Here is a 12,458-nt window from a genome sequence, read left to right on the forward strand (position 1 = left end):
GTTTTGTCTCTTGGTGGTACTACTGTTTAGTTAGTGAAACATAAGCCAGATGTTTTTGGCCTTGATGTAGATAGTAGTATCCAGGCATAGGTAAAGGTAAAGATGTAAATGCCCTCATTTAAAGATGAATGGATGGGCGGGTTGATGGGTCCAAGGAGGTCTTGGGCATGCTAGTCAAGTGGTCTATCACTGAGCTACTTACAGTCATGAATACCATTCACAACCTAGTCTCCAGCATTGTTTTTATTTGATGAGTTTCCATTAAATTATTTCCTTGTACATTTTCTTTTAAATAATTTGTATAACAAATAACAACTGTGATAGTTTTTATTGAATATGCCCTTAGGACATCAGAAAACTTAGATTTCTCTGAAACTTGCAGTTTCAAAATTAGGAAGTTTATGTGAGACAAAAAGATATTTTTTTTAAATGACCAAAGAATTAAAGTTATTTACTCAGAGATCATTTGTTCCTCATCAGTAGGTATCCTATCCACCATGGGCTCCGCATCCATTGCCTCAACAAAGGCATTCTCACCTGGCTGCTCACCCAGCTGCTCAGGAGGAAGGAAGTATGGCTCCTCAGAAGGAAGGAAGGCTGACTGCTCGGGCGGAAGGAAGTTTGATGTTGGCCTTCCACCTAAGGCTATTTGATTCGGGTCCGTAGAAAAATCCATAGATTTAGATTTTGATTTTTTTGAGCTGGATTGTCTCAAGTCTGAAGAAGTGTTGCCCCAATATAAGCTGCTCTCTCCACTTTTTGAAAAAGATGTGTCAGATACCCCTTCTGAGGGGTGGAAGTAAGACAGATTGGCTAGCTCCGGGTTCACAGTGTATTGATTGTTATAACTTTTGTCCCTAGAAAGAAGAGAACACACATCAGGAGTTATCTTTAGTTGTATATACATGTAACTCAAATCAGAACAGTTAAAAACAGAAACAGAGTCTGTCCAATGTATTAATTAATGCAAAGGATATAGTTTGTTTTTCATTGTAGTTGTATTGTATTTAATCCTCATGTAAATGAACAACGAATGCCTGGTGTACGCAGCCTGTCTCAAACGTCAATATTAGAATTTAAAAGCCAACAATAAAGATTGCCTTAAGTAATAAAGGCTTAACAAGAAACATAAAATGAAGCTGAATTAGAGAAAATAAACATTTAACATTACAGGTTTAATGGGTCGGAGAAGTACCTTATCAAAGCACCACAGTCAAAGAGTAAAATTAAAGGTAATGGAATGGTGAAGATTAAAAAGTAATCCTGTGGAGGTTTAAAGTAATTTATGATACTGTACAAAAAAATGTTGTAAAGAGACCAGGCTCTCAGGTTCAAATGGAAATATATATATATAATATATATATATATATATATTATATATATAATTCTTTTTATTTATTCTTCTCTCATACAATACATCCCAACTGTAGCCTTCCCTCCCTCCACCACTCCTAGTTCTCCCCCACCTCCTCTTTCCCTTGGATCCACTGCTCCTCCATTTTCTTTCAGAAAAGAGCAGGCCTCCCAGGCACAGCAACTGAACACAGCATAACAAGTGACAATAAGTCTAGGCATAACCCTTATATCAAGACTGGATGAGACAATCCAGTAGGAGGAAGAGGGTCCCAAGAGCAGGCAAAAGAGAGACACACCCAACTCACACTGTTAGAAGTCATATATTTTTTTTTTCTTCGAGACAGGGTTTCTCTGTGTAGCTTTGTGCCTCTCCTGGAACTCACTTGGTAGCCCAGGCTGGCCTCGAACTCACAGAGATCCGCCTGGCTCTACCTCCCGAGTGCTGGGATTAAAGGCATGCGCCACCACCGCCCGGCAGAAGTCATATTTTTATAAGAAAAGATAAATGATTATTTAAGACAAATGTCTAGGCCTCAAGGCATAAAAGTGGCAGATTTTCTGTTTCTTTCAAGGTCTTAAGCAAAGCTACCAAAAAATTTAAATGTTAAACCCCAAGCAAATGAGCTAATTAGAAAAGAGTAAATGGCCTTTGTATTCCAGGGCTATTTTGCAGGAATGCAGAGGGAGGAAGCATTGTCTAAAGTCTCTATATTCTTCCTAATCAATTGTGACTTTATTTATGACTATTTAAACTACTGGGGGCAAATACAGTGAGACATTCTCAGAAACAGGGCTCACATTCCCGATGCATAGAGGAAGTAGATTCGAGCTGAATATCTTATCCATTACTGAGGAGGGTACATATTCCTATTAATCCACTAAAGATGGGAGGGAGAGAGAATGATGCCACGGACTAGCACTGAAGACTGAAAAGGCCAGTAGGCTTACCTTAGGTGTTTCAGTTTGCACAGTGTGGCAAAACAAAATATCAGGAGGGGAATTAAGAGGATAAGGGTCATCAGTGAGATTCCCAGCATTAATTTGAGCTTGATTTCCTCTAACTCTAACATTTTGTCTTCGTTGGTATTGTTCAAATCAGAGCCTGGGAGGAAAGAAACACAATACAGAAAACTGACTGTTGTGCATGTTTTCCTTGAGGAATAAGGAAAACAGAAGATAGCTGCAGCATTCACATCTCACTCTTCCTACCCCAGACAATGGCAAAAAAAAAAAGGGCCATTTTTCATCCGCGTACACAGTCTTTCTCTCTAGTCTTCATAACAATCTTGGAGTAGCTGTGCTTAACTCCATTTTAGATACTCACAGAAGTTTGCAAATCTTTTACTAATCAAAATGTGCTTTTAAGCCCAAGCTACCCAGGAAAACATTTTTATGGAGCAGCCTTTCTTCTTGGCTTTACTAGAAACCACTTTAAGTAACTTACTGTCTCGGAAAAGGTTATTAGAACAATTTACAAGGTGCTGGTTCTTCTGAAAGGAAAGGTGTATGCCCTGTTGTTGGGCACACACTGGTTGTTCTTTTGAATTAAAAGTGTGTAGTATTGGTGGTTTCCTCTCTAAGGCTGAAGAGATAAGTTTGCAATTTTGTTACCAAGATGATTAAAGTTAGTGTGCTTGATATTACAAAAAGAAAGAGAAGTGACTTTTTAGACTCCGAAGTGAGTTAAGTCACAAAATCATGGCTGGCTCCAGAGACATTAAGAATCTCATAAAATCTGATGAAGATGTTTCTTTACTGTCAGATTTTGGATGTTCATGAGAATACATCAGACAAAATATATTTAATGTTGAAATTTCCCTTCTCACAGTGCTCCCACGACCACTCACAGTGTTTCAAGGGCTTTCGTGACTTTCTAGGTAATATGTAGGTAATATTCAATGACAGATCTAGACTCCCGTGTCAATCTTCTCTGACTTTTAAACATTTTAATTATTGTGCTTGGTATACAGCCCAGTAGAGCTCTCGCTAGCATGTTGAAAGGTCTAGGTTCCTAATACCAATAAAGAGTAAAAATTATATTATCCCAGTGTGATCTTAAAGCAAGTGGAATGGAATGCAGCTGTCATTGACTATTATCTGACTTTCATACCCATTTAGGAATAATCAAGTAGATTATATTAAAATGAACTGCCCCCTTAAATGCACCTCTAGTTCCCAAAGCCTTTTTTCTTTTTCTTTCTTTCTTTCTTTCTTCCTTCTTTCTTTCTTTCTTTCTTTCTTTCTTTCTTTCTTTCTTTCTTTCTTTCTTCCTTCCTTCCTTCCTTCCTTCCTTCCTTCCTTCCTTCCTTCCTTCCTTCCTTCCTCCTTCCTTCCTTCCTTCCTTCCTTCCTTCCTTCCTTCCTTCCTTCCTTCCTTCCTTCCTTCCTTCCTTCCTTCCTTCCTTCCTTTTTTCTTTCTTTTTTTTGAGACAGGATGTCATTGTGTAGCTCTGGTAATTCTGAAACTCAGCTCCCAAAAGTCTTTATAAATGGGTGTGTTGCCGGGTGGTGGTGGTGGTGGTGGTGGTGGTGGTGGCGGCGGCGGCGGCGGCGGCGGCAGCGGCGGCGGCAGCGGCGGCGGCGGCGGCGGCGGCGCACGCCTTTAATCCCAGCACTCGGTAGGCAGAGCCAGGTGGATCTCTGTGAGTTCAAGGCCAGCCTGGGCTACAGAGTGAGTTCTAGGACAGGCTTCAAAGCTACACAGCGAAACCTTGTCTTGAAAAACCAAAAAAAAAAAATATATAAATAAATAAATAAATAAAAATAAAAAAAATAAATTAAAAATAAAAAAAATAAATAATGGGTGTGTTTTTGGAGTTAACTCATAGAACCTCTAGCTGCTGTTTTGTCTCCCAGAAATCAAGCCACATTCCCTGTCTGAGAGAGAGAAGAGGGAGGAAGGGAGAGAGGGAGGGAGGGAAGAAGGGAGGGAGGGAGGGAGGGAGGGAGGGAGGGAGGGAGGGAGGGAGGAGGGACAGAGAGAGGGGAGGAAAGAATTACAGAGAACTGCTGTGACCTTATAGCTCTCACTGAGTTCTCTCCCAACCCTTCTCTCTTCTCTGACAGCTAGGCCCAAGACAACCTTGTACTGTAGCTTTACTCTCTTGTCTAGAGCCTTTCTCTGAGCCAGGGGGCACACAGGCTAGGTCACACTAAGCTGATGGTATGGAAATTTATCTTCTACTCAGTCCTAAACCTATAATAGTCAGACACTCCAGATCTGAAGGAAGCTAATAGAACTAGACGGCCTAGCCCTTTTAAAGATCCTCATAGCTGCCTATGGCCATGATGTTGTATCTCTCTTGATATTCCAGGAACTGAAGGATCTATGTCCTTTCAAGGCCTTATCATGGCTACCTACTCATGGGCCATGATGCTATCTCTCCTAATTGCTTTTCACTTCAGGGTTTCCTCATGGCTGCCTAGGACTCTCCTAACAAAGGATATCTGACAGTTTGCCTCAATCTCCTTTTTCTACAAATCCCTTACTCTTCCTAACGCAGCACATTTATCAAAGTCAAGGTCAGAACCAGAGGAGGCTTTACAATGTATAAACACTAGAAGTTACAGGAAGTTAACTGCAGGTTTGGGCTGGCTTTTTCTTTATGCCTCAATTTCTTCATAAAATAGTCTTGTTGGGAGAACTGGCATAATGTGGCTAAAACATCAGAATACATGCTTTATAGTGTGTCCTCAATAAATGGTAGAAAACCAGTCAACTCCAAGTTTAGTCACTTAAATGCTAAGTAGAGAGATGACAACCTATTTCTTTTTTTTTTTTTTTTCCGTTTTTTGAGACAGGGTTTTTCTGTGTAGTTTTGTGCCTTTCCTGGAACTCGCTTTGGAGACCGGGCTGGCCTCGAACTCACAGAGATCCGCCTGCCTCTGCCTCCTGAATGCTGGGATTAAAGGCATGAGCCACCACCACCCGGTGACAACCTATTTCTAAGGTGACTCACCATCTGCCATTCCTGAATATAAATAAGACTCATTCCATTTTCTTAAAGCAGCTCAAGGCAAGGGCTACATTTGTCAAATAATTCATTACAGAACTGAGCAGACAGATATGCCACCAAATATATCTATTTTACAATTATTTACTTGTAGGACAAAGGGTGTGAGAAAAATTAAAACACTGCCTTTTAATATGATTTTCCACTGGTACCCAAGTCAGGAGGCTCACAACCACATGTAACTCCAGTTCCAGGGGATCTGACACCCTCTTCTGGCTTCCATAAGTACCTGCACATATGTGATACACACACACACACACACACACACACACACACACACACACAATCTTAACATCAAAAAAGTAGAAACCAAAGGAGGGTGGGATAAGAGAACTTTGTACTTTTTGCTATTGCTTTCTTTAAATTTAAAACCTTAAAGTAAAGCTTACTTTTAAAAGACTATACATATTATATGTATTATTCACTTACCTGTCTTAATCTGTTTCAACATTGTGAGTCAGAAGACAGGGAGATGATAATAGTCATTGGTAAAAGAGCAACAAGAATACTTGAGAAGTATAATTTATCTAATGTAATCAATGTCCTCTTTGATATGGCATTAACCATCATTACACTTTCCCACATACACTCATTACCCTTTTTTATGAGAAATTGTTTCACAATGCAGTCACTAAAATTCGGGTGACATTTATGTATCTATTAATTGAAGTACTTTGTTCTTACCTGGAATTGGTTGAAAGAATTGATCTTTATCACCCATGTTCCCTGCTGATCCACTTATAGCTGTTAAAACAATGTGTTGATATTATAAGTAAGATTCACTTACTAAAATTTTTACATGTGTGTAAAAGTGTGTGTATATTATGTGAAGTCTGTTCTTATTATTCATTGTAGTATTGTTTTGTAAAGGGAACATCTCTACAACTCAGGTTCTAAAGAGCTTATCTGATACATGTGTATTTCCCACAGGGTCCATTATAGTATTTAGGGACATTAACAAACTATTGAACACTATGCTTAGAGGCCTGTAGCATGAATCTTAAAAGTTCTTAATAAAAACAAACCCAGAGCCAGGTATTGGGGTGAATGCTGGAAGATCAGAGAAGCAGAACAAGCCACAGCCACCTCACCTTTCCAATTCCTCAGCTGATCCTGTTTCCTCAGACTGGAAGCCTCTGCGTCCTCATCCAGAATGAATCTCCACTGAACTCGGCTGCTCAAAAGCCTATAAGCTTAACCAGGCCTAGTTCCTTGTCCTCACACCTTAAATACCTTTCTGCTTCCTGCCATCACTTCCTGGGATTAAAGGCTCTTGTTACTACACCTGGCTGTTTCCAGTGTGGCTTTAAACTCACAGAGATCCAGACGGATCTCTGCCTCTGAAATGCTAGGATTAAAGGCGCGTGTGCCACCATTTTCTGGCCTCTGTATCTAGTGGCTGTTTTGTTCTCTGACCCCAGATAAGTTTATTAGGATGTACAATATATTGGGGAACACAATATCACCACAAAGGCTAGTTCAAAGTATGACTGTCAGGCAACTAAAAATATTTGAAATTGTGTCATATCGACAAATGATCTTGAAGGTTCTACAAATATTGATTTTAGGTTAACAGAGATCTTAGTCTCGAGTAGGTAATACTGAATGTAAATACACAATATGCAAATAATAATGGTTGAGTGAATATGATGTATATTTCATTTTTATAATGCATATGTATATGACAAATTCATTATATATCTTAATACATATGTCTGTATCTGCACAAACTATATGGATGCATAGGTTGATCTATGTATTGTGCTGTGCATGTATGCTTGTGTGTTCATGCTATACACATTACTTTCATGCACAAATATATACTGGTACTTTGCACTTATATGTGCATCACTTAGATGTGCATCTCTGTGTGTTTATACACATGCTGCCCCAAACATGGAGGGACTATACTGGGCAAAAACTTTGCTTAAAATGCTGGATCATGCACTTAGTTGAAAGTTTTTTTATCTGGGCTTATCTGTTTCTCAAGTCAAAGCTATAAAACAGGAAGACTGTGATAGTTACTTACAACACAAGGACAAGAAAACCAACTCCCCTATACCAGCAAATGTCCTCTGTGATTTTAAGATACGCTCGAGACTATAACATTTGTTGGAGGATATACTTCTGGATGCAAAAGAATCGGAAACTGCAGCTTTATCATTTCTCGGCATATTACATTTGTAATATTACATATTACAAGGGGCAACAAACATGAACTTATTAATTATTGTTAGAAATATTTAGACCAGTCTTGTCTTTCTTATATAAAATGTCAGATAATTAATATAAATAGAAATGTTTGAAACATTTTCCCAGTTACCTAACTGCATGAATTTACCTTTTGCTAACATTGTCCAAAATGCAGGCACATTGGGGGTTGATGCTGTTCAAAAGAGATGACATGGGCAACAGGTGAGAATCTATTGTCTACAATTATGTGCTCACTCAAAAAGTTTAGGAGAGTTATCCTGGATTTTTATGGCTTCACAAATACTTTATAAGGAACAATGATCTTGGCAAGAAAATAAAATGGTGATTTTGAATATGTAGCCTCCCACTCCTAAGACCCTCCCTCAAATAATCCTAGGAAACATTAATTGCTATGACTCCAGATACATTTATTCCTTAATCAAGTAGAAAATTTTACATTCTCATCAAAAATATTAAAATATACCCCATATATTTGTCCTAGATAGATCTAAACATTTATAAATGATTTATATATATTTATATATTAATATTATATATTAATTATATATAAATCAAATATATATTAAATATATATATTTAAATATTTAAAAGTTCAGTTCCTATAGCTGGTCAGGTACCTCTGAAAATGGACTCTTACATATTTGCCATTTAAAAGATTCCAGGATGGCTCTAAATGATAGTGTTATGGATTCTTTAGGCATGCTATTCACTTATGTCATGTTCAGAGCAGTGAAAGCTCATTGCCTAAGTTATAGAATAACATGCTCTAGATATTAATACAGTGTAGTAGTTTTAATACTTGGAATATTTTTACGCAAGGGTTCATAAGGTTTCGCTTCTTCGCCGGCAGATGTTTTAGCTGTAGTTGCACTGACGAGTTTATCTAGGAAAAGAGATAAAGTATTTTCAACATATTAAAACATTGACCAAATGTCTGGGGTTTCCATATTTTAAGACTACAAATGGAACAAAGACAAGGAGAGAAGAGAGGAAAGAGAATGGCATTTTTATCAGAAATGAAGAGTAGGAAAGAAGGCAATGGAGAATAGTGTTTTTGTGATTACGGGTTGCCTGAAATAGGAATAATACATCTGTGCTCTGTGAAAGAGAAGAAAAGCTTGGAACCCAGGCCTTTAGAGGTAATGATGAGCTATTGGCTAAGATGGCTGGCTTCGGCAGGCTCCCTACACAGGCCTTAGTATAAATCTCAGCCTACAATGTGTCGATATGGTCACATCACTGAGTGTTTAAACTGTATCAGTTAACTTAAAAAACAAAACAAAACAAAACAGTAGCATAACTTCCGTATGGGATACTACCCCACTAAAGGGCAATTTCTGCGGAGTGGCAGAATGAATCCACAGAGCCTACAAATCCATCACAGGTATCCTGTTAATAAGAAAGGGTAGAAAATAAATATTCAGACAGAACTCAAAACAGGTGAAAAGTCCAAGCTACAGTGCAACCATTTATTCCTACATCCAGGTGCCTCAGTTTACCCCACTCTCCATGGAGCATTAGAGACTATGCTGAAGCAATTTATCATTAGTGAAAGAGCTATCCTGGGGCTCATTGTTTACTTGATAGACTAGCTCTTCTGGAACGTTCCTACAACACCCACATGTAGAAGGCACAAAGTTTTATTCATTCCAATTTTGTTGACAATCCTCTAGTTGTGGGGTAGGAATCTATGGTTTTGGAATCTCTTCCTTGGGTACTATGGTTTTCAGTAATTCATTTTTTTTTTTTTTTTGGAAATTTGACATGTCTGGGGTGATTAAGAGTCAGCTAACTGTAACTTTCCCCACACAACTCAAGATGTTTGCTCTACACAAGCAAGATGCCCCTGGTAGTTTAACTAAGTTTGTCCTAAAAGTGTGACTGGCACAAGACTTGGAACTGCCCAAATTCTCCATTACTGTCAAGTAAATTTATTAATAATGAGGCATTAATGAGCCTGTCCCAGTATCGAAATTGCCATAGCCAGAAAGAGTCACTTTTTGCTATTTCACACCATTCAAAGTATAAAAGAGAAAAAAACCCCACAAATATGGGTTTAATAAAGATGAGCAATAGTCTGGAATCCTAAATTTAGTTAATGTTTCTTTCCATGCAAACTGGAAAACAGAGTTAGAATTGAGAGACTCTGTCTGCTTCCTCTGTAATGGTCACTGGAATGCTCATAGAGCTTCACACACACAAAAAAAAATGTTGTGGAAGAAAATTTAGGAAAAACAAAAACAGGAGATGACATAACTCTGTTGGTGCCTAGAAGCACAAGATGGACTCTAGAGGAGAATCATAGGCCTCACCCCTGTCCCTGATCTGTTCTGGAATCCCGCCCTAAGGGATTTGCCTGTGGAGCTGTGGACTGTGCATTTAGTACTCACAGTTCTTCAGCACAAACTTCAGGTCAGTTGTGGCACTCACAGAGATTTCAGAGTCTGTGCCATTTGGATTATGTGTGGTGAACACATCTACAAACAGAAAATCAGAAGTCTTTAGTAACCAGTAATCACTGCTTGTCTGTTATATTTTTTTCATCATAGTGTATTTTTAAACTTTAAAAAGTATCCACTGACTAATGAAAAAATAATTATAAACAACAAAAAATATGAGACTTTTTCAAAGGAAGGGGAGCAAGGAGCAAGCTGAAAATTCATAAGGAAAAAAGTCAAACTAACTTTCTTATGATACATAACTGTGAGAAACAATTAAGGAAATTCATGGAAAATATGTATATGGCTATAAGATGCCAAAATCAATTTGTAGGCAAAATGTCACTAAATCTTAACCTCAGTACATCAGAAAATGAGACAGGATTAGAGATAGGGTTGCTGAGCTTATAATCCAGTTAAAACCAGATTGGAGTAGGGTGTGCTCCTAGATGGATCTGTCTCATACAAAAGGGGAGTCTGCAGGAAGAAACGAGGAGAATATGACACAAGAGGGTGAGGCACAAACTGCTGCTGCCACAAGCCAAGACACACCTAAGCCACCAGAAGCCGAAGGAAGGAAGGAACGGTTCTCAACCTTTGGCTTTGGATGGAGCACTTACTTGATTGGTTCTACTTTGATTTTTGACTTCCAGCCGCTAGAACTATAGGAAACTAGTTTTCTATTGTCTTTATCCTCCTAATCTGTGGCATTTTTGTTTCAGCAGCGTTAAGAAATGGATCCACGCCTCGAAATAAGTTTGGGCTGACTTACCATCAAATAGACCAGTTTTTACTAAAGGAAATATCACGAGGCCAGGATGAACCACAGTAGACAGAAATAGCAGCAAAGATAACCTTATAAAATTTCATAACACTTCATGAAAAAAAGTTGTAAGAAATAAGGCTTTGTTTACACACTGAAATGCCTACAAAGTAAATTAGAATTTCAAAACTAGGAAATAATATAGTGATGAGACATTATAAGGCAGGATTAAGGAAAATCAAACCAGTGTAATCAGTCATACATATGCTATTAACTTAAAACACTTACATTGTTTTATGTCTTTATAGTAATTGCCAGTTTTCTCATTAGCAGGAGTATCTTCTTCATTTTCTTCTGATTTATGTATAACATGAGTATCATCTATATTTTCATGCACAGGAGGAGCACTATTAGCCAGATTTTCATCATCTGAATAATACTGTTCTTCATCTGAAGGCATCACCTCAGGGTTCCCTGAAAAACAAAACATGACACAGAATGGAATAAAATATGTTAATTTTCTTTACTGCTTTCTCTCACTGAAATTTTTTCACAATTAGAGATTGAGATTTAAAAGTTAAATTATATTGCATCTTCAACTTTCAATCATCCTGCAGAAAACTGCCATATGCTTACTCTCTGTTATTGAGAATCAACCTTCTGATTGACTAATTTTAAATGTTTACTTACGTTCCACATTGGACTGTAGATTGCTAATGTTTGGGATGAAAACCCCAAATAAAAAGATAAACAATATAAAATCCATTGGGAAATTGATGTGATTTATCCAGCAATCTACTGTCTCCTCAGGGCTTCCTTCTTGTGGCTCAGCAGGACCTAAGACTCAGTAGGACATTATGACATCACTGTTCGTGGGAAACAGAATGCCAGAGAAATGCCCAGAACTTTGTGACTCTATTGACCATTTCATTTTTGGCGTTACGATGATTTTAGTTTTTAAAAATAAACACTTCTTTCTTTGAAAGATAACAAATATGTTTTCATAAAATAATATTAGTTATTGGTCCATGAATTATAAATAATCAATCTTGTTGATAATGACATAAAAACCTTTGGAACTTAGGGTTTTGTTTCTAATGACATCAGGTCTGTCAGGGTGCTGCAATCTGCTAAAAACAACAACAAGAACAACAAAACAAAATGAAAATCTAGTCAGAGAAAGCAAAACTCAAAACAATCCAAATAGCCTCTAAGTTCTCATTCACAAACTATTTGACTGTAATTCTTTAAGAAAAGTTTTATGAAACATCTTTTTTATTTTAAGAATTATTTTCTCCATAAGATGTAACATATTTGTTTTGTTTAATACATTTTTTTCAATGAGGTCCAACTTCTACTTCACATTTCAATTGAGAAAATTATCTCATACTTAGCTAGTTGAAAGGTGACTCCAGTGTGTGTGTGTATATATATATATATATATATGTATATATGTACATATATATGTATGTATGTACATATATATATGTATATGGCCTTGTACATGGATTACTTACATAATAATAATGATTGACATTATTATAGTCACCTAACTTTGAAGTATGCTAACTTCAATTATTATTGATGATAACCTTTCCACATCAGATGATATTCATACTTACAACATAAGCAGGAAAAACAGCATAGCATCACAGGGCTTTATGTTTGTCTTCAG

General features: G+C 37.5%; 1 protein-coding gene across 1 annotated transcript; it reads right to left on the reverse strand.

Annotated features, from left to right (window-relative positions):
* Positions 1-309: 309 nt before the first annotated feature.
* Positions 310-11,640, reverse strand: Eqtn (equatorin). Its single transcript, XM_059254536.1, has 8 exons — positions 11,474-11,640; positions 11,072-11,257; positions 9,973-10,059; positions 8,382-8,465; positions 7,710-7,754; positions 6,053-6,112; positions 2,305-2,458; positions 310-857 (listed from the first exon to the last, which is right to left on the reverse strand). Exons 1-8 carry the CDS (start codon positions 11,547-11,549, stop codon positions 452-454), a joined length of 1,098 nt encoding a protein of 365 aa, XP_059110519.1. The 5' UTR covers positions 11,550-11,640; the 3' UTR covers positions 310-451.
* Positions 11,641-12,458: the final 818 nt, after the last annotated feature.

The sequence above is a fragment of the Peromyscus eremicus genome, chromosome 2 (genome assembly GCF_949786415.1).
Source record: "Peromyscus eremicus chromosome 2, PerEre_H2_v1, whole genome shotgun sequence".
Lineage (NCBI taxonomy): Eukaryota > Metazoa > Chordata > Mammalia > Rodentia > Cricetidae > Peromyscus > Peromyscus eremicus.

What these genes read in the sequence shown, in the direction of transcription:
- Eqtn (XM_059254536.1), bottom strand. Translation starts at nt 11,549, where the DNA reads ATGGATTTTATATTGTTTATCTTTTTATTTGGGGTTTTCATCCCAAAC. An exon ending in TCTACAGTCCAATGTGGAAC is followed by an intron (nt 11,258 to 11,473) that starts GTAAGTAAACAT and finishes TTTGTTTTTCAG; the next exon opens with GGAACCCTGAGGTGATGCCT. An exon ending in ATTCTTTCAACCAATTCCAG is followed by an intron (nt 2,459 to 6,052) that starts GTAAGAACAAAG and finishes CTTTCCTCCCAG; the next exon opens with GCTCTGATTTGAACAATACC.